Here is a 20,225-nt window from a genome sequence, read left to right on the forward strand (position 1 = left end):
TCATGCTGCAGACGAGAGTTGTATCTTCGTCTAGCATTAATAGTGGTGACAGGTAATAACAGATCAGGTGTGTAACTAGTGAAGGAGGACCTGTAGCCGGGGCTTGGAGTGGGCGTGTCTCCTGGTGACGCTGCACTTGTGTCTGCGGTCTGACACCTGTAACTTCCTTCCTCCGATGGCGTGACCCTCGCTGAAAGCCCCCCTGCTGACGTTGGGGTGGAATTCTCTGACTGGAAGAGAGGCAGGAACAGGATGTGATCCCCTGCAGCTCCTCCTCCTCTCAGCAGGTGCGTCTCCTCCAGCGTGCTCTCCAGGTCGCGGTGCATCTGGATGTAGCTGTTGCACAGATCCATGCACAGCTTGTACAGACGTTTCACCAGCCACGCCCAATCAGCGCTACCCAGCGGCTGCACACTGAGCGATGGGATCGGAGCGCGCCACTGATGACGCTTATCACGGCCACGAGGGGGGCTGACCTGGCGTTTAACAGACAGAAGACTCAAGACTCAGGACTAATCCACACAAATCTCTTAATTTTGTTGATATCATTTTGTCAATCTATGATACACAAAGAGGCACAATAAGGATTATCTGTTCAACTCGGTTTTCAATGTTTATGTAACTGTGACGGATGTAACTACACAAGACTTCACCCTTTTGTTTTAAAAGAGAAGCGGAAAATATCTCAGTTTATTACCAGAGAAGCGTGCGTCACCTGTGCCGTTTCTTCAAAAATGTCTTCATCTTCCGAGGAAGCCGAGCCGGGGTGAGATGAGTCCGAGCTGCCCTCCTCTTCCTCGTACAAGATCCTCTTCACCTACCAAAGATGGAACGAGAGTTTCAACTACAAATCCTAATCCAAGTGCTCCAAGATGGTAGTTTGTGGTTGCCAGGTATATAAGGACAGGTGGTTGTTGCTGAGGTCTGGGTGAAACGAATACGATCAATAAATTAATTAGTAATTGAAAAGTATTTGAGTTAATAACTGTCACTGCCAGGAGATGTCAGGACTTCCTGTCTGTGCCATGTTGGAGAAAAATGATTTGCAATCTTAATGTAGGTGGCGATCTGAAATGTTTTGATGACTGGTTGCTACCTGCTGAGCCGTCATGGTGTCTGCCTGGCTCAGAGTTGCTGACAGCAGCGCCTGAAAGTACAGGTTGAAGCTCATAGCAGACTGACGGTACAGGTTGGCTGCTCCACACACACCTGACACCTTCATGAGCAGGTACTTCAGCCCCGGGCGGGTGTCAAAGTCCCGCGCTGTCCTGCAGAGCAAATATTATCATCACAACCTGTCTGTCGTGGCAAGATCTCTGCACCGTCAGCATCATAAATCCAAACTACAGTATGTGCATGTATACTGAATAACCTGGTGCAGCTACCTGTACGAGTCCAGCAGCAGATCCAGGATTATGGCTAAATTTGTCATTGAGATATATCGCAGGAAGCCTGCAGTGGGCCGACCGGGGTCAGAGGTCACAGGCGTGACCCTCTCTTGACATTCAGGCTGCTTGACAAACTCCTCCAGCAGGATGTCATAGAGGTTTTGGAGCAGGACCTGGTGGGACAGCAGGCTCACCACGATGGTCCGGAATGGGATTCTGCAGGATTTATCAATCGGGACAGTGTGATCACACCTGATACGTCGAGTTTAATGTCTAATATGCAAAATAACATGAAGAGAGAGAATGTCTGCACAACAAGGAGGCAGGGAGATGAAAAACACACAATGCCAGACATGGAAACATCCATCTTGAGACATGAAATAATCTGAAGGAGGAACACTTAATGGACGTAATGTCGTAATTAATTCCTCATGCACATGTAGGATCAGCAGAGCGACATGTGGAGTTACTTTTTCTGTACAGTGCTCTTTTATTGGGTTGTTTGCCATGTGCCCGCCTATGTATACTATATGTTCGAGCCACTACACAAACTACTTTACGACTTAAGTACATGTTGGCATTTTTTTTCTTGCTTTGTGGTTGCCAAACACATTAAAACTACAACTTTAAGAAGGTCCACATGTATTCTAATGATTTTCATATCTGAACAGTCTTCGTACAAGAAATGCTGTGTCATGCTCTGAAAACAAAGCTGCGTTTGACACGCACACACACACACACACACACACACACAGCAGTGTGTTACAGCAGGTTGCAGGAGTGATAGATGCAGGTCGAGCTGCAAGATCGATCCTTTTTGTTTTGCTCTTGGCTTGAAATGCCACTGCTGCAGCCTCTCGCTGCAGTGATGACATAATTTTCTAAACCGAAAAGCTACAGGTGCCATTGGTTCCCTGAGACAAAAACCAAGGGATTGTTAATGTGAGATTATGGATGAGCGCTAAAATGCTTTACATGTTTTGCGCTCCTCAGAACAGTTAATGTCGCCGCACCAACACACATTAAATCCATGCTACAAACGTGTTGAATGTTCCATGATTTCTCAGCATCTTGCAGCTCTGCAGGTGTTTGTTTAATGTTTGTTTAACTACAATCTAATTTAATGATTGTTGAACTACAGGAGGACACAACAACACTGTTTGTAACAAACACATAACACACTCTTACCCTATTTTCCTACAACCGCAGCAGCAGCAGCAGCAGCAGGAAAGCAAACAAGGAAACTTGTTAGTTTGGTAGCTTGGAATCATGTTGAAGCAACATTTTGATATACAACTTAAAGTGTGTATTTGTTGTGAGCGTGAGTGTCTGTGTGTGTGTGTGTGTGTGTGTGTGTTGGCCACCTCTTTTGGGTGTGTCCGTTGGACTGCTGGTCGGACGGCAGCTCAATGATCAGAACGCAGGACTGAGCATGCTCAAAACCCTCCTTGTTGTTGGGTGTTTTTGGAGAACACTGGGTGTCCAACATGAAGACCTGGGACAAAAGCAGGACGCATCAACTGGCTCCGCTTGCCCAACAGCAGTAACGCAGTATGACTGCGTGACATTTCATCATTTTTCTTTGTGAATACTGGGGAGGATGGAGTACGGCACACCACAGCGTTCATACATCAGTACATACTCGTACTGACCTGCTGAGCCATAGCTTTGATCCTCCAGTACTCCGCCTCAGCTGCAGGCGAGTGGGACGGAGCAGCCACCTTCACCTCACAGGCATCACCAGAAAAACTGTCTGATCCGCTATGAAAACATGCCAGAAGGTTCTACAGACACAGACAGACAGTATACTGAACTCGAATCATTTTGGAAATGTATTTTATCTCAATATCATCATTTTTTGGGATTTACTTTAAGGGAGCACATTAACTTTTCCACAAATATCCTTATTTGCTGACCTCCAGATAGAGATCCGTCTCTCTGAGCTGCATTGGTGAGCAGAGACCACAGGGACCTGCTGACCGCTAGTTAGCTTAGTGTAATGAATGGTAGTGGATGGGAAGCGTTAGCGCAGCTTTATCAAAAGTGACCAAATGGATGATGATCACAATGTTGGTTTGCCCAACATTAATCCTCCTCTTACAAATTCAGTCCTCAGCAGCAGCAGCCTCTCCTCGGGTCGTGGCTTTGGTTAACTATGGGTGAAGGGGTAGCTACAGGCCCTGCTGGAGGTCTGCGCTCTCTCAGTGTATCTACATTTTTTAGAGAGGAATGAGAATAAATAAGTGTACTTACTGAAAAAAATGTAAAATTCATGTGTGTTGATTGAAATCATGACCATTTTAAAAGGTAATTTTTCAACTAGGTGAAACAATGACAAACTACACGGCATGGATGTGTGCTCCATATGAAATTGTGTACTTTAGCTGTGGCCTCAATGCACTGGCCATGAAAACAAATCAGCTTTTCTATAAACCCAGTCAAAGGTCACGTATTAACAGGTCTGAAAGCATAAGCTACATGTTAAAGATTGACGTCGACAGACTGTCAGCTGTTTGTCATATTCAGCTTTCAAACACTGGATCTACTTTTTTCCCCACTCAATGTGGGCAAAGAAATCTGAATATTAAAAAAATGTGAGTGCTTTGTTTTTGTCAGCTGATCTGAGATGAAACAACGCACATGATTAAAACAATCTTAAAGTCTTAACCCTTTCTTTCCATGACGGTCCTTTCAGGTGTGGAAATTGCAGAGTTATTGGTTGTATGGTCATGTGGATTTAATGTACACAATTATGGTCCAATATTTATGAAACTGCAAAAGACATCTTTTTTGTGTCTTCGAAATCTCTCAAGACACCAAATGCATATAAAGCAAACTTACAGCAAATTTGAGAAATGGCTTTACAGTATATATCAACATAAATGTACAGATTAAAATCTGCCTTCTGAATATACATGAGCGCAATCGCTGCATCTTTCTGTACCACATCAAGCCTCTCATAGTTCTTACATAAACAGAAATAAGACCCACATAAAACAATAACTTAAACCACAAAAGCTGTTACATAAAGAAAATTACAGCTCGTCAGTCAATGTGCATAAGAGCACCTTAAGCTATATGATGAGATGTTACATATTCAACTGCGATGTATGTTTAAAGCCCTAAAAACTCCTGAGGCATTATTGCGATAAACACAAGCGTGTTTAGAGGGCACGATGATCTCAGTGTAGTAGTTTCATCACAAACTCCCTCGTAAAGAACAAAAAGAAAAATGCATTTGACTGGAAGGTTCCCTGCGGTGATTCGGACCTCTAGCAGAGAGATGGAGTGTGTTTTTAGTGACCGAGCTGTTTATCTCCTGCAGGTGTACTCACACAGGTTACACTGCTTTCAAGCTAGTCCACTGATTGGTAAATGTCCGTAATAAACCAACAATGTGGCAAAGTGCCAGGAAAGGCAAAGATACAAAAACGCAGTAATTTGGTTTATTCTCTCCTTGGGGTGTTGTTATGTTGCTTTTTATTGAGAGGAAAACTGAAGTGAAGAAGAAAAAAGGGGGATGGTGCTGTTCCCAACGGCCCCAGGCAGGACTCAAACCCACAGTGGCTCCACTCTCCCAGCTCTACCACCTGAGTTACCTGGCTGCCATAACGCAGCGCAAAACCAGGAGGGCTCTCAAACAGGACAGGAAAGGGACTGGTTTTACTGGGGGAACCATCATTGGTTGGGGTGGATGGGACAGCGGACGCTCAGGTCATTAGTCGAAATTGTCCAACAAATGTAAACATTTATATTCCCAACAACCGCATTTTATAACTGAGAGCATGTTAGCATGCAGATGTTAGCGTTTAGCCTAAAGCTTCACTGTGGTAACACTGTGGTTGCTAGCATGAAATGATATTTGCTGGAAACAAATTAATAAAATCTGTCAGTGGTGGCAAGATCATCATCATCATCATCATCTCTGAAACACAAACACAAACACACACACGCACACACACACACATGTTAAGCTGTAAAGCTGCTTAGCTGTAGTCAGGCAGGCAGCCGCTACAAACCTACAGGAACACACAAGTTCCACGATCAAATTATCCTGTGATGTCACCTCCACTCACGCACACCAACAGGATCCTCGTTAGCAGCCGTTGACCGTATAGGAAGGGAAGGGAGGCTCGGAACCCCGCCAGGGCTGTAATTGCTAAATCTGTGATCACTCGCTCTCACGCTCCTAAAAATCACCACCATCGCACAGCAGGAGTGATGTCACCACATGGCATCACTTCTCACAGAACCGAGGAGGCTGGGAAATTAAGTGCCTGAACATTCAACAAGCTCTCAGCAAGGAAGGTCATCTGGATAACCTTGCACTTCAAATGACACATTGTGAACAAAGAGGCGGCAGCATGTTGCCGCGGTTACTGCTGCATGAAACAAGGACATGCTAACTTCCTTAGCATCAGCTGTAGATAAACACTCAAGATCAAAAGTTAGCATTGCCATAGGTTCCCTTGACCAAAATCCAACTTCTATGTCAGATGTAAGATTTATTGGTTGATTCAGATGATTTATGACTGAACTATATATAATAACTCTTTGGTGAACAGAAGTTTATGTCACCTCTGCACGATTCTATTTAAGTAGATATTTGACCAGTTATGAAGTACACGTGTTAAAAAAAAGCACTGCTTTGCTTCTGCTACTCTTAACAGGAAGAGCCAGCTGTGGTCAGCAGACCCAGATGTGGGTTAACAGCAGCAGCAGCACCAACAATATGTTCCTCCGCCCACTTTAATTAGTGTAATAGACGAATGAGAGATGGAGCAGAACAAAACCCTGACACAGATGAGGCTAACAGTTGTTGTGCAGAGCAGGTCCTTGTTGGTGTTGGTGTGTGTGTGTGTGTGTGTGAAAGGTTAACTGGGGTTATCAAGCTTAACAGGGAGCTTTAACAGTACTGCACTAGCTTTTAAATGACTTCAGTCTCCAGCAGCAGCTGATGGCTGATGTCGTTCACTACATCGACCTGCTGGTTCATTTATTTTTCTATATTTTTTTCCTGTCTCTTCACATGTGTGTATCTGCTGATGTGACATCATAAAGAATTTATATCTGAGTACTTCAATCAAGTGCATGTACATGGGAGTGTGTGTGTGTGTGTGTGAGCACCTTGACAGGCTCTAATGTAGCAGAGAAGGCGTCCTGCAGAGCGCAGCACGCCAACCTCCACATCTCCTCCGTGAACACCGGACCCACCGTCACCAGCACATATCTGGAACATATGACTGACAGTTAGACAGAGACAACTAAATCTGCGCCAATGACAAACAAAACCACTCTCCAGTAGTCTGACCAAATAACTGTCTAAGTAGGAGATGAGGAGGAATCCCCCGATGTCACCTGATGCAGGAGCAGCCCACTCTGGAGATGGTCTCTGCAGGTTCTGACACGCAGGCCACCAGCAGCTTGAACAGATCCTTCAACATCAGGTTGATCAGAGACTCGTAACCGATATCTGAGAGGAGGGAAGGCAGAAACACAGAGGTTCTTTTTATACACCTGGCACCCCCCCCCCCACACACACACACAACCACACACACCTCTCACCTGAATGTATGAAACTGTTGACGTGCTCTACCACCAGCTCACAGGACAGGCCGATGGCATGTTTAAAATTTGCTGCCGCTACATCCCAGTAGGCGTGGTCACCATGACTACGCTGCAGCCACAGTGACATCACAGGAAGTAGCAACTGGATGACAGAGAAGATGGCGAACCCTGGACCTGCATGAGGGAGACACAGTAAGCACGCGCCTGTTCTGCTTGCTAAGGTGGTTCCTGCCCCTGGACCTAAGCAGGATGTATTGGAAATGACAGATTTGTCTGCCTCATCTACTCGTGCTGCAGATGTTTCATTCCTGGTTTAAATATACTGGACGTATCTACAACACCTGGCACCGTGGTGACCTCTCGGAGCAGAGTAAAGAGCAGCTCCAGGGTTGGAGGTTGGTGTTGGCGTGGACAATTTGAAACCGCCGCTGTCAGTTGCTCCAGTAAGAGAATCCACACCTGGATCAGACCTGTGGGACAGAATATGACAGCTAAGTTACAGGATGATGGGAGGATGCATCAGAAATATTCAGAAGGAAGAAGACTGTGATGAAGACTGAGGAGGGAGAGCGAGTCAGTAATTCATCCTCACCCGTGTCATCATCAAACTCCTGCAGGACACAATCTATCCCGTCCTCGCTGCTGATTGAGCGTTCCTGTGCTCTCATTGGCAGGCTGGCGAGCCGTGCCCCCAGGAACACCGGCTTGGACGGCATCTTGTAAATTTTAGCCAGCAGCTGTTGAAGAGTCAAAAAGAAAAGCAACATAGAGAACGGACACCTTCCGTATGCCACAGTTCCCTGTTAACAAGATATGGTTTTCTTTGGAATAATCTGAAAAGCACCATGAAGGAAGGAGCAGCATTCCAGGCTAACACCCTAGTGAGGGAACTCATTCCTCGAGTTGAAATTGAGAGTGACACCCTCAGCTCATGCTAAGGAAGTTAGCATTTCCTGGTAGGTCTCAATATGGGTCTCAAACCCATGAAATATGAAATACCTAAATAAAAACTAAACCTCTGAAACATTAAAAATCACAGTACTGTGATTGTTCACCTCCTGAGTGGATTTCAGAGTGAAACCTAGAAGGATTCTACCTGTGAACATTTGCGGAGGTAGTCGAGCGCAGGCAGGCAGAGGTCGGTGGAGCTGTGACCCGACACGTGGACACAGTCTCCAATCTCCTTGTAGTCCACCTCACCTACGAACAGATGAATAAATCAAGAAAAATACGTAAATACAAAGAGATATACGTATAAACTGGGGGAGGCGTGGCTCAGAGGTAGAGTGGCCATCTAGCAACCAAAGGGTTGCGGGTTTGAGCCTCACTTCCCACGGTGACCATGTCCAAGTGTCCTTGAGCGAGATACTGAGCTCCTAATTGCTCCTGATGGCCCTGCAACGGACTGACACCCCATCCAGGGTGAACTCAATGTCAGCATATATATGTATATATATATATGTGTGTGTGTGTGTGTGTGTGTGTGTGTGTGTATATACATACACAAACACACACACACACACACACATATATATATAAATATATATGTATATATAAATATAAATATACAAATAAATATATATATAAATATATATATATATATGTGTGTGTGTGTGTATACATAAACACACACACACACACACACACACACACAAGCACACACCTAAATATGAAAAAAAAAAAACAGCCCACAGCCCAAACATTAAAATTGATACAGCAAGCACAATTTGAGCCCAAAGACGTATATTTCCTGTAGGAATACTATGTCAACTTTACTTCCCCCTCCAGACAATAATTCTTTAAATATAAAAATGTTTTCAATCAAACCCAAAGGTTTTGGCCAGATTTCAGGATAAAATAGCAGAAAAACAAAAACAAAAATGCGACAAACCTAAACCTTTGACGAACTTCATGAGGCACATGATGTAGTCGGTGGCAGCGTTGGCGAAAACCTGGATGTTGTCGGTGTTGATGAACGCTTCGAAGACGTCAAAGACCGGAGCTTGGGACTTCCCTGGAGAAGAGACGGGAGAAAGGAGGGGACGTCTGGAATCAAGGGGGGTTCTTTATGATAAAACGGATCTAATATCTGGCAGGCATGGTTTTCATTTCTGTCACTTCTTCCCTCCGACAAACATCTTCTGTCAATAATGTCAAAGATGGATGTGTAAAAGCAAGTGTGTGTATGGAAATGTGTGTGTGGATCAGAGCGGGGGCAGATGTACCCATGGAGTACTCCCCCAGCAGGTAGTCTTTGGTGTCTGTCTTGCTGCTGTGGACGGTCCTCAGAGCGCTGAACAATGGCCTCCATCCAGACAGAATCTGAGGAGAACACATCTCCACCAGCTCACCGATGGATGTAATCACCTGCACGGAGGAGACACGTCTTCAGAACTGCGTGGGACACATAGAGGTACCACATTTCTCACCTGACTATAACCGATCGCTGCTAGCTTGTCAGGAGATGTTTTACACGTCTGTCTGTTGCCAGATTTTGTCTGTGAGCATTACAACATTGAGAGTTTTCAGGTCAGCGAGGTTTCAAGAAATAATGAAGTCAGACAACATGAAGGCTGAGTCTGATGACGTTCAGATGATGACGACTTGTGAGCTCTCAGGTAATGATGTAGTAATGGGAGTGTCCAGCTGGACCGTCTCAGGCAGCAGGGGACGCTGCAGGACAGGGTGACTATTGGTGTTGGGAGGGAGGACAAGTTGGCACTCCAACAAATATCTTCTCTTATCTGACGTCACCTGGTCCTGTACGTCCTCGTCGCAGAGCTCCAGCTGCATGATGTGCTCGAAGGGTCTGAAGAGCGCCTCATTAAAGTGGAAGTGTGGAGGCTCGGCCCAGCTGGTCAGAACCTCGGTCAGAACGTCATGGATGAAGGAAACTGCCTTCTGGGATACGTGTCGTTCTTTGTGACACGCCGCCTGGAAGAAAAAGAAGACTAAGCTCTTTTTATCTCATGTTTGATGTCTTTTTCTGCTATTAATAAAACCTTGAGCCTTGATGGCACACACCTCAAACACACATTTGATCTATTCTTCTCACCGACTACAGCTTTCATATCGAAAGAATTTTAAGCATATTCTTGAAAATAACCGATTTTATTTTCCATATTGAGTGTAAATAACCCTTGAAGAGCAGCTCTCCCTTTATCACAGAGGCTTAAGTTCCTTACCTCCACCAGGTGTGGCGCTACCACGCTCCAGGCCCTCATCATGTGTAGCAAAGGTCGATTCTTGTTCCTGACGATCCGCAGCATCGCTTCTCCCAGACGGAAGAGATGGAGGGCGCTGCGGCGCTCCAGCGTTGACTTGGCTTCTCCTGCAGACAAATATAATCTCATTAGGATTTGATAAGTGTGCGAAAGTAATCTAAAAGTAATGACCTGAGAAGATAAGACCCCCTGCAGTACTGAAGCTACACAGTGAACATCAGGATTTGGATTGATTTAAGTTTTATTTTATAATTAAAACGACTTAAAGAAAAGTCTCTGTCACTCTAAAATAATCCTGTTAATTAACATCCTTATAACTAATATCTTGTTTGTTTTGAATGAGGAAATGAGGCTCTGTGTGTGTGTGTGTGTGTGTGTGTGTACCTGGCATTGCCAAAGAATAGTCTCCAGTCTCAGTGACGGAGTCGAACAGCTGAGACTGAGAAGCTTTCCTCAGCTGTTGCAGGAAACCCACCAGACCTACCAGGTTCAGCTTGGTAGCTGCTTCTTCAAACAACCTGGAACACACACCATTCCATACTGTTAGCATGTGCCTCTGTTACCCCCCCCCCCCAAAAAAAAAACAAATTACTAGAAAAAAACAAATATCAAACCAGTAAAACCTAGCACATTTGCAATAATTGTGGAGATATAATTTCTGGAAGAGTTTATGGTAGCAAGCATGTCTGTATTATCTGGGCCAATTCACATGGTGCCTCCGTCAACCAGGCAGATGTAGCGTCCAGAGGGAGTCTGCTCCTCTAGAATATCTAATAATACACACAGCATCTGGAACAACATTAAATATACAAGTTACGGATTTTTCAATAAAACATTCTGTATGTTCATTGTTGTTCCCTCATGAATGATGATGACCAAACAAGAGACTCCAGCAAAACTGCGTAGAAGTACTGGCCATCAGACCGACACCCTGGTCGACTATGGAGGCAAACTCGTCACACTCTGGACTCTCTGAGTTTGGCTTCGTTTCGCCTCAGAGAGGAAGAGGCAGCAAACAAAATCCAGTGATGTGAAACAAACAAACATTCTGATTATTCAGGTTGCAAAGGAACCAAGTTTAAGGGGAAACAAATCCGGTGGCGCTGTTCTCCGGGCTGAGTTTTTTTGGGGCAGCCCTGCGCAGACGACTATTTACAATGTTTTGGAACCACTTGCAGCTTGTAAAAGTGTTCAGTCCATCTGTTCCAAAAGATCAGAGGGATTTTTGTTGTTGTTGATTCGCTCCTAAAAGCAGCCCAGATAACAGTTACATAAGAGATGATCCTTGGAATAAACACACTCCATATTTACTGCAGCTGTGTGTGTGTGTGTTTGAGTGCGAGCGTAAGACTGAGTGCATGTTAGCTGAACCACAGAGCGAACTTTAATAAGTGTGCACGCGCGCACACACACACACACACACACACACACACACACACACACACACACACACACACACTTCCCTCTCTGAACTTCCTCCTAAATGAAGCGATGCTGCCATCTTGTGACTGCAGGAAAAACTCCCAGAGATAAAAACTGCTGTGTCGGCTGATCATTTAATGTAACATGCTGACGCCAAAAAAGACACAAACCTTTAGGGCGCCGTTTTTTTTAAATATCAAACATCAGAAAAAGGATAGAATTAAGATGGAGTGATTATAAAGTCTGACCACTGATTAGGACAATAGCTTTGACAGTTAACGGAGCCAATGGACCTGAAATTTGACGTAAACAGTTTTCTTATGTCTCCGAAACAAGTGCAGTGGAAACGTTGATAGTATTGTGTATACTTGTTCATAAGAAGAGGGAAAATCTGTTGGCACAAAATCTGTTAGCACAAAACCTGTTAGCGCTGCTGACTATCAGCAACATTGCTAATGTTAGCAACCAGAGACCAACATAGATATGCCTGTGTCAGAGCCTGGTTCCTTCCAGGCTGCTGGCGGGAGCTACCAGTAGCATTAGCGTTTTGTTCAGGAACTAGCCATTTATGGAGTTTCCCCAGCAGCAGAAAAAAACTGCACAGCTGAAGTGATTCTTTTAGGGACCAAATCCAATCACGGATGCTGTAACTACAGCTTTTATAACATTGTGCAATCGACATGACTTCATGATGTTAATTTAAGCCAAACTACAACTTTGATGCATTATTTTTCTTCTTCTGTTATGCGTTATTGAAGATGTGATGACAGACTGCAGGGAGAAGTAGCTAGTTGGACTATGTGCAGAAATTAAAAATTCGGGTAAATGTACCATGTGTGATCCTAATGGAGGTTGTATCAGAGTGAAGCTATACCTGTCTGCCTGCGTTGACAGTGTACAAACTGCCTTGGTGGCACTGGGGCCTGTCATCAGGCTGCCGCTCTTCAGGTCTAGACCTCTGCCTCCTCGTCCGCTTTCTCTAAGCAGCTCCTGAATAGAGAGAGGCTGGATGACTGGCTGGCTCAGACCCAGGTCCGAGGCGTCTGGGCTGGGCTCGCAGCTCAGTTCCAGGCCAAGGTCTATGCCGGCCGCCTGCTGGCTCTGCTGAGTGATGGTGGTCATTGAGGACGGCTGAGATGAGGCGTCCCTGAAGTGGCTATGCTCCAGGGAACTGATGTACTCTGTCACCCTGAGAGGCAGTAAAAATCACATTTATGTTTTTGATGGTTGGCACAACGATTGCATTTTTTCTAATTTTATATAAAGAAACAAAACTCAAACTGAAGTAAATAGTTCAAACGTGAAGACTATTTTCAGTTACAGAATAATACCTTTTTGTTGCTGCCAGGAGACTCCGCAAGTTGACAGTGTGACTCACTGATGTGAATGAACACTTTCTGCACAACATTCTGGTGTGTGTGTGTGTGTGTGTGTGTGTGTGTGTGTACCTGAAGACATGCGGCCAGCAGTCGTGGTTGTGACTGCCCATCTCAAGCCCCACATTCAGAATGGCGTCCATACACAACACGTGAGCGGTGTGAAGGCGAACTCCCTGAGGACGAGTGATCTGCTCCAGACGCTGCTCAACACGCTGCTTCACTACACACACACACACGCAACCAATTCTGTAACAATCCTGAGGGGCATAACTGACGCAGCATGTGGTTGTGTGTGTAAAACCATGAATGTGAGTGGTTGGTAATCTGTAAAAGCTACATGCTACATTTAAGTACCGTATTTTCCGCACTATAAGGCACACCTAAAAGCCTTTAATTTTCTCAAAAACCGACAGCGTGCCTTATAATCCGATGCGCCTTATATATGGATCAACATTGGTTCATTATGGCTACCATAGTCAGGGGGCGTCGCCGAAGTAACAGCAGTAAAAACAGTAAAGGGGAATTCCAGTCCCACACCACTTGTGTGTATATAAAGACCCCAAAATGGCACCTTTCAAGAGACACGCTTACAACGCAGAGTTCAAACTCAAGGCTAACAGTCACGCAGCTACCAATGCACCAACTTGTTTTGGGAGTGAACGGAGTTGTCAGAACGTTGGTTTGTACTCTATTAATAAAGTTTGACTGACTGACTTATCTGACTGTTTTGTCGACATTCCCTTTAGCGCAGCTCCATCTAGTGGATGCATAACACAACCCCTGCCACTACAGTAGTTTCTATTCTACGCGCCTTATAATGCGGTGCGCCCCAGATATGAGAACAGTTTTAAAATAGGCCATTCATTGAACATGTGCCTTATAATCTGATGCGCCTTATAGTGCGGAAAATACGGTAGTCCGATTATTGTTCAATTGTACTGAACTACAAATGGAGTCTTGCTGCTTCATACAACTCCACAGACGATTGAGGAGAAGAACATGCGGTCACTTCTGTGGAGGTTGTAGTTTCTCTTAGCAGCCACAGGATGGCAGGCAAGTGCCATATCTGTTTTTTTTTCTGTATGTGTAAAAAAAAAAAAACTGTCGACCTTTTTAATTTTTGTAAATGCAATGCTCTAAGATTTCTGTATTTGCTTTTGTTCATTGGGTAAGTTACAGTTTACTATCTGAATAGCCTGCGTGTTTGTCACTCAGCTGCCACTGAACCAGGATCTCAGAGGAGGTGGGTGATGTTGATTGAAAAGTAAATAATGAAGTTTGGCGGGGTTTTGTTTCCAGAAATGATATTAAATGATGTGAAATAAATACTATAAAATAATTCATAATCTAACCTCATCATAAACACATCAAATACGACAAAAATACTGAAGCATAAGTGATACTCATATGTAAAAGGAGGAAATACACCTGTAAGGGATAGGATATATTTCCCATTAAATGAAGGGTTTATGATGACGCACTGCGGCCTGGCACTCAGTACCTTGTGTGATGGCGTCTCCTGTGTCTGCCACGTCCTTGTCCTCCTTCTCTTCCTGAACGCAGGAGGCTGCGGCCATCTGAGCTAAAGCAGACGCACAGTTGGCAGCCACACCTGCCGAAGTCACCACACATACAACACATGTAAGGGCGTGTCAGTGGTCTTAAGACATCATCACTTCCTGATGAAAGTTAAGATCCTAAGAGACATTGGATTTGTTGGGTTTCTTTTGCCGTTATTAGTTCCAATTTATTCAGATGTAAAACCAGCCAGAGTTTTCCCTCCCAGCTTTCTACGGCCAGTTATATCTCCATGTGTTCATTAATATTCATCAGTGCTTCTGTGCTTATAATTTCAAGCCAGTTTCGCTCCCAGTCGGACATGTGGCTGTGCTCATAACTGTTAAGAGCTGATATATTCAGATTTAGGAGAGGGATTGATAATAAAGTATTTTTCCCCTGGTCGTCAATTTAAAATCTGGAGTTAATAGTTTTTACTATATCTTTTATCCTTTCTCCATTACAGCTTCTGATTGCACTGAGGGGATGATAATGAAAGATTCAGGACATTTTCTGCAACTGTGAATGTTTTTAGGAATATGAATGTTCTTTGGGAAAAGGGCAAGATAACAGCTTTTAATGAGGAGAAACTGTAAAGACACAAAATATCGTTGGATTTTCAACTTTGTGACAGTTCTACTTCCTCAAAAGCAACACTTTTTAATTAAATACCTTGGCAAAATGATTCTGCAGATTCTGTAAGAACCCTAAAATTTTGTGTTTCTTGGTGCAACTGTGAGGTCTTAAATTGACTCAGCTGAGGCTACAATCACTGAGAGAAAATTCAGTAAATATTCAACTGACCTGCAAGATACAAATAACTGCTGAACATGGCTAATTTATAGAGGTTGTGCAAGTGTAATTAGCTCAGTATAAAAGATTTTTTTCCCCTATTTTTAAAAATCTTAAGTATCATTACTATGTTTTACTGCAGGAAATACATTCAGGAGTTCTCTCGCTCCGGGCAACGATTCTGCAGTTCCCACACAGTTGCAGGACATTATTTTGTAGTTAGAATGAAAAAAAGGACAAAAACATGCCCAGAAACTGTTTGGGGTCCTGACGGTCAACAGGAGGGAATTCAGATCAGGTGATGACTGCTTGGATTTAAATCAGCCTCTCACAGGCAGCAAACACCCAGTTTCCACCCTGCAACCCAGAGCAATGGAATTTTCATTCCAGAGAAGAATCCCTGGTACCACTACTGTATGTAACCCTGACCTTTGACCTCTCTGTGCTAGAGGGGAGGAAAATAGATGCCCCCAGCAGGAACGGATGACGGGTCTCATGTTTCTCATGACTGAAGACAAGTGTTTCACCCACCCAGGGCGCAGCTGAGGGCAGCAGCTTTACGTAGGCCGTCCAAACTGAGACAGATGGTGTCTCTCTCCCGATGGCTCTGCTCTTTGACCCCCTCCGCTCCCAGGATAAAGGCCAAGCCCTTGGAGCTGCCCGCCATACGGCCCGTCAGTGGCGTGGACAGCACATCGATCAGGTTCTTCCACACACCGGTGAGGATGAAGCGGGAGAACACAGCTCCTAAATACAAACACAAGTTTTAAGGAGAAGTGCTGCCAGCTGGAGGGTTTGTCAAAGCCAAGCTGAAGCCAGAAAGTAACAGAATAATTAATAAATGACAAGACACAATAAAACAGGTCAGGCAGAGATTTATTTTTACAGCTGGCAGGATGTGATCAAAACACACAGGGGCAGATGTACCAGCACGTTAGCGCCTATTAGCACAAAGTCTAAGTTTGTGCTTTGGTTTCTCATCTGTACGAAGGGCTCAAGGCAAGGCAATTTTATTTTGTAGAGCCCGTTTTCACCAACAGTTTGTCTCAAAGGGCTTCATGGCATCATAACAACATCCTCTGCCCTCAGACCCTCACATCGACTGAGGAAAAACTCCATAGAAAACCCTTTGAACAGGGAAAAATCTGAGAAACCTCAGGGTGAGGAGGGGAGGAGGGATCCCTCACCCAGGACGGACAGACGGACAGGAGATGTTGTTACAGAGAAGGTCAGGTGAGACTGCTGCTGCAAGCCTGACAGAAGACACAGAGTGCCGGTTTAATCCAGATTTCACATGAGATGCATGAACAGAAGTTTGTTCATTGTGTCTTTTGCCTGTTTTTTTTCATTTTCATTTTTTTTAATAACGAATTGAACGCTTTTAATTGTCGATGTTATGCAAAGGTTGGGGTGGGTGGTGGGGTTTGAGGGAATGGTTTTATTTTTTGTCGATGTACAGTACTTTGAGTTACATATATGTATGAAAAGCGCTTCATAAATAAAGTTTGATTGATTGATTGATTGAAATTAATGTAACCGTAACTATACAAAAGCATATAAAGCATTTCCATGCATGATGGATTGAAACTTCCTGATGGTTAAAAAGGTACTGCATTACTAATTATTTATCATGAGTGCATTAGTAACATGATATTAACATTTAACTCTGTAAGTATCCTGGATTTTACAATACTCGTGTTTTGTCACACCCCAATTTTGGACTCCATGACGCTGACTAGGGGAGCATGTAACTTCGACATTTACTGTCCAGTCTGATTCTGTTTAGGCCACAAAACTACTTCAGTCAGGACCAATTTAGTCAAAAAGATAATTTCATTGTCATGCCCTAAATTTGATTCTATAGAATTACCGGCCTGTATTATGTCTCTGATTAGCAGCTGTTCAGTTGCACCCAGGAAGGAATGACGTTACAGCGGGAGAGCGGCGATGTGCCGGGGGACCAGCTCTAGTTTTAGTACATCCAACGTGAACTGAAAAGGTGAGCGAGCGAGTGAGCGAGTGCTTCCTGCGGCCGCGCTCACCATCGCCTGCTCCTTGGACTGAAACTGAGCATCCACGCAGCGAGAAGTGACAAGAACAGATGACCTAATGATGCTTAAGTTCAATAGGAACACACACACGCACACAGGCTGAAAGGGCATGGCTGTCATTAAGCATGACTCAGCTGTAGTAACCATGGCAACCCCGGCCCAGCCTTGTTTCCAGTCGGGGAGCAGAGGAAGCACGGGTGGTCCCTGACTCACTTTTTCCAGCTCTCTCTCCTTGTGGGTCTGAGGACATCATCCTCATCCCCTCCGGTCTTATTTGGCTTCTGCTCCGACTCTTTTTCTCACATCTAACATTTCTTAATTTAGTCTAAATCTATACGTAGTCAGGGAAAAAGTGAATAACATATAATTACTCATATTTCCATTTATATTGATACATTACATATACATTAAAAATGCACATTATAAACACAAAAAAATCGTTGAAAATGTAAATCACATATTTATTTACTGTATTACAAGGCTGCACAAATAAAAAAAAACTTTAATTTTGTCCTAATTGTGACTGATAATGTTGATAATTGTTTTTACAATGGCCGGTATTAGAAGGAGTAACAACTTTTACATCATGATTCTCATTTCATGACACACAAGTATAATGGTGTGGATTTTGTGGATCATTTTCTGTATCAAACTAAGAAGTTTTTTTTCAATCTTTAATTTAAAATAGTAAAGAATTAGCCATTAATAAATAAAATGCAATTTTAGCGGAATTGCTACTTCAATAAAATATCAAATAATTGTGGGTCTGTAATAAGTCAATCAATATATGCACATTTTATCATTGTGTAATTTATGATATACGTCCAATTAGTTCCATATTTCAGAATTTCAACATTTTCAGAAGTGTTTATCTGATGTTTTTATGCTTTCTTAGTAGACAATATATTTCATAAAAAGAGGGAAAACTAATTTTCTTCTTGTAAAACTCTATTGTGCTTTAGAGCAGGTTTTAGAGGCTAATCCATATTCAGACTATTCTCTGAAATCAAACTGAAAACAAGACTTTCATTGATTTTTAGATGGAATCTTTCAGTCTCAACAGGAAAAAAACAGCAGAGCCAAGACGAACCAGTGTTTGCTGTTCAAACTGACAACATCGTGGAGTTTAGCTCAGACGAGTTACTCATATTTTCATTTGGAATAAAACATTCTGGCCCCTCACTGCAGCAACATCTTTAGATAACCACGTAGGTGCGTCTGAAGCAGTCTGATGTGACAGCCAGCAGCGACACCATGTTCCCTTAAGAATGTAAAAGACTAAAATATGAATCTATTCGTCTCTTATGGCTGTGCTTATCTGCATCATTCACTTTACACACACACACACACACACACACACACACACACTGCAATAAATAAATGAAAAGGCTGGAGCGCTGCTGTTCTGGGAGTTTTCATTGCACCGCCAGTGGAGCGTCGTGGTCTGATTAATGCAGCCGCGGTTTCACGCTGAGGGACTTCTCTTCATGAGCACAAACCCACCGGAGATGAGAACATTACTGTCCAAAACACACCAGTCATGAAACGTCCTCAGCTAAACCCGACTGTATCTCTACAGGCTCCTCATTGACCCTTTAATACTGAGAGGTCAAACCTCCACCAAGTGAGACAAACCCACGTAAACGGCATAAAAATAACACTTTACAATGAATTTGAAGTATTCTGGTAAAAGGACCTTTTCTGTGTTTTATTCTCAATTGTGTTGTTTTACATTGTGATATGCTGTACGACGATGTAGAATGTCCACCGTCCAGTGTTGGGTCAACACTCTGGAGCAGGTACACACGTACACACACACACACACACACACACACACACACACACACCCCTTCAGTTTAGACGTTCTATTATGTACTGTACTGTGTGGCGGAGCGACCTGCTGGAGACTACAGAGGAGAATTAACCTTCTGGAAAATCTACACGGATGTAAAAGCTGGAATATTCATTACCGTCGCTTTTAGATGACTAGGAAACAAGCAGTGTTTAAGGGAATGCTGAGCACGCCGCCGTGTGTGACGGCTCCGTCGCGCCAGAGGGGTGAAACCTATTCTTATTTGGATTTGGCATGAAGGAGCGGACTAATGCAGGACTTGAGGAGCAAACATCACTTCCTGTGTCTGCTAGGTGATCCTAGAGAACAGAAATTTACTAGATAAGATATTTGTTCTATTAGGCTCTCTTCATTTAACCACTAGGTGGCACTATGACTTTGACTCAAACTCAGATGTCTTCAGGCTGGGACGCTCATCCAGTACGACAAGTTTGGAAAAGATCTGATCATCCAGAATCAACTTGTTTTGAAATAGCAAATGGCACCAGGCGTTATTTAGATATTGCATTCACAAGTATGATGGACGCCGTGAAAAGAAAGTGCCTCCTTATCAAAATGAGCTATGTAGCCGTTCATGTTTTGTAGAGCTGATGGATAATTCAGGGAGTAATGAACACATCCATCATGTTCCTCGGGGATGTCTGACTGACCTGCCATCACAGTGTCACTTCCCGCCTTGTCACAGGTGAGTGGTGATTGGCTGGATGCCCTCCTGATCAGCTGACCTCCAATTGCACTGCTGCCCAGACCATCAATATCTGAGAGGGTAGAGAGGACAAGGAGCATGTTTTTCTCCGGTAGAACTCATTTTCTGTTGTTGATCCGACTCCGACCACGAATGAATCACCTCGTTATGACACAATTGAATCCTGTATAGAAGATGAATTAGTTTTAGCTATTTGGTTCATTCTGCCTCCAAAATCCCCAATCAAATCAATCAAATTTTATTTGTGAAGTCTGAAATCACAAACCAGAATTCGTCTTGAGGTTGG

At 43.7% G+C, this 20,225-nt stretch overlaps 1 protein-coding gene across 6 annotated transcripts in view; it reads right to left on the bottom strand.

Moving 5' to 3' along the window:
- The window catches only part of arfgef3 (ARFGEF family member 3), a 42,781-nt gene that overhangs the window by 4,425 nt on the left and 18,131 nt on the right, over nucleotides 1–20,225 (bottom strand). For 4 of the 6 annotated variants that reach the window (XM_086180227.1, XM_086180225.1, XM_086180229.1 and 1 more), the window contains 23 exons: nucleotides 19,884–19,991; nucleotides 15,862–16,077; nucleotides 14,483–14,593; nucleotides 13,051–13,201; nucleotides 12,477–12,791; nucleotides 10,565–10,698; nucleotides 10,142–10,287; nucleotides 9,711–9,890; nucleotides 9,182–9,323; nucleotides 8,848–8,970; nucleotides 8,053–8,156; nucleotides 7,549–7,693; nucleotides 7,298–7,426; nucleotides 6,954–7,130; nucleotides 6,747–6,861; nucleotides 6,516–6,618; nucleotides 3,041–3,172; nucleotides 2,753–2,883; nucleotides 2,577–2,585; nucleotides 1,386–1,604; nucleotides 1,097–1,268; nucleotides 698–817; nucleotides 91–476 (listed from right to left, as the gene is read on the bottom strand). In XM_086180227.1, the coding sequence (XP_086036353.1) occupies nucleotides 91–476; nucleotides 698–817; nucleotides 1,097–1,268; nucleotides 1,386–1,604; nucleotides 2,577–2,585; nucleotides 2,753–2,883; nucleotides 3,041–3,172; nucleotides 6,516–6,618; nucleotides 6,747–6,861; nucleotides 6,954–7,130; nucleotides 7,298–7,426; nucleotides 7,549–7,693; nucleotides 8,053–8,156; nucleotides 8,848–8,970; nucleotides 9,182–9,323; nucleotides 9,711–9,890; nucleotides 10,142–10,287; nucleotides 10,565–10,698; nucleotides 12,477–12,791; nucleotides 13,051–13,201; nucleotides 14,483–14,593; nucleotides 15,862–16,077; nucleotides 19,884–19,991 (3,568 nt within the window). The remainder of the gene's footprint in view (nucleotides 1–90; nucleotides 477–697; nucleotides 818–1,096; nucleotides 1,269–1,385; nucleotides 1,605–2,576; nucleotides 2,586–2,752; nucleotides 2,884–3,040; nucleotides 3,173–6,515; nucleotides 6,619–6,746; nucleotides 6,862–6,953; nucleotides 7,131–7,297; nucleotides 7,427–7,548; nucleotides 7,694–8,052; nucleotides 8,157–8,847; nucleotides 8,971–9,181; nucleotides 9,324–9,710; nucleotides 9,891–10,141; nucleotides 10,288–10,564; nucleotides 10,699–12,476; nucleotides 12,792–13,050; nucleotides 13,202–14,482; nucleotides 14,594–15,861; nucleotides 16,078–19,883; nucleotides 19,992–20,225) is intronic. The other 2 variants (XM_086180230.1, XM_086180226.1) reach the window with 1 other exon arrangement.

The sequence above is a fragment of the Aulostomus chinensis genome, chromosome 16 (genome assembly GCF_037954235.1).
Source record: "Aulostomus chinensis isolate RoL2024-O1b breed Wild chromosome 16, RoL_Achi_v1.0, whole genome shotgun sequence".
Classification (NCBI taxonomy): domain Eukaryota; kingdom Metazoa; phylum Chordata; class Actinopteri; order Syngnathiformes; family Aulostomidae; genus Aulostomus; species Aulostomus chinensis.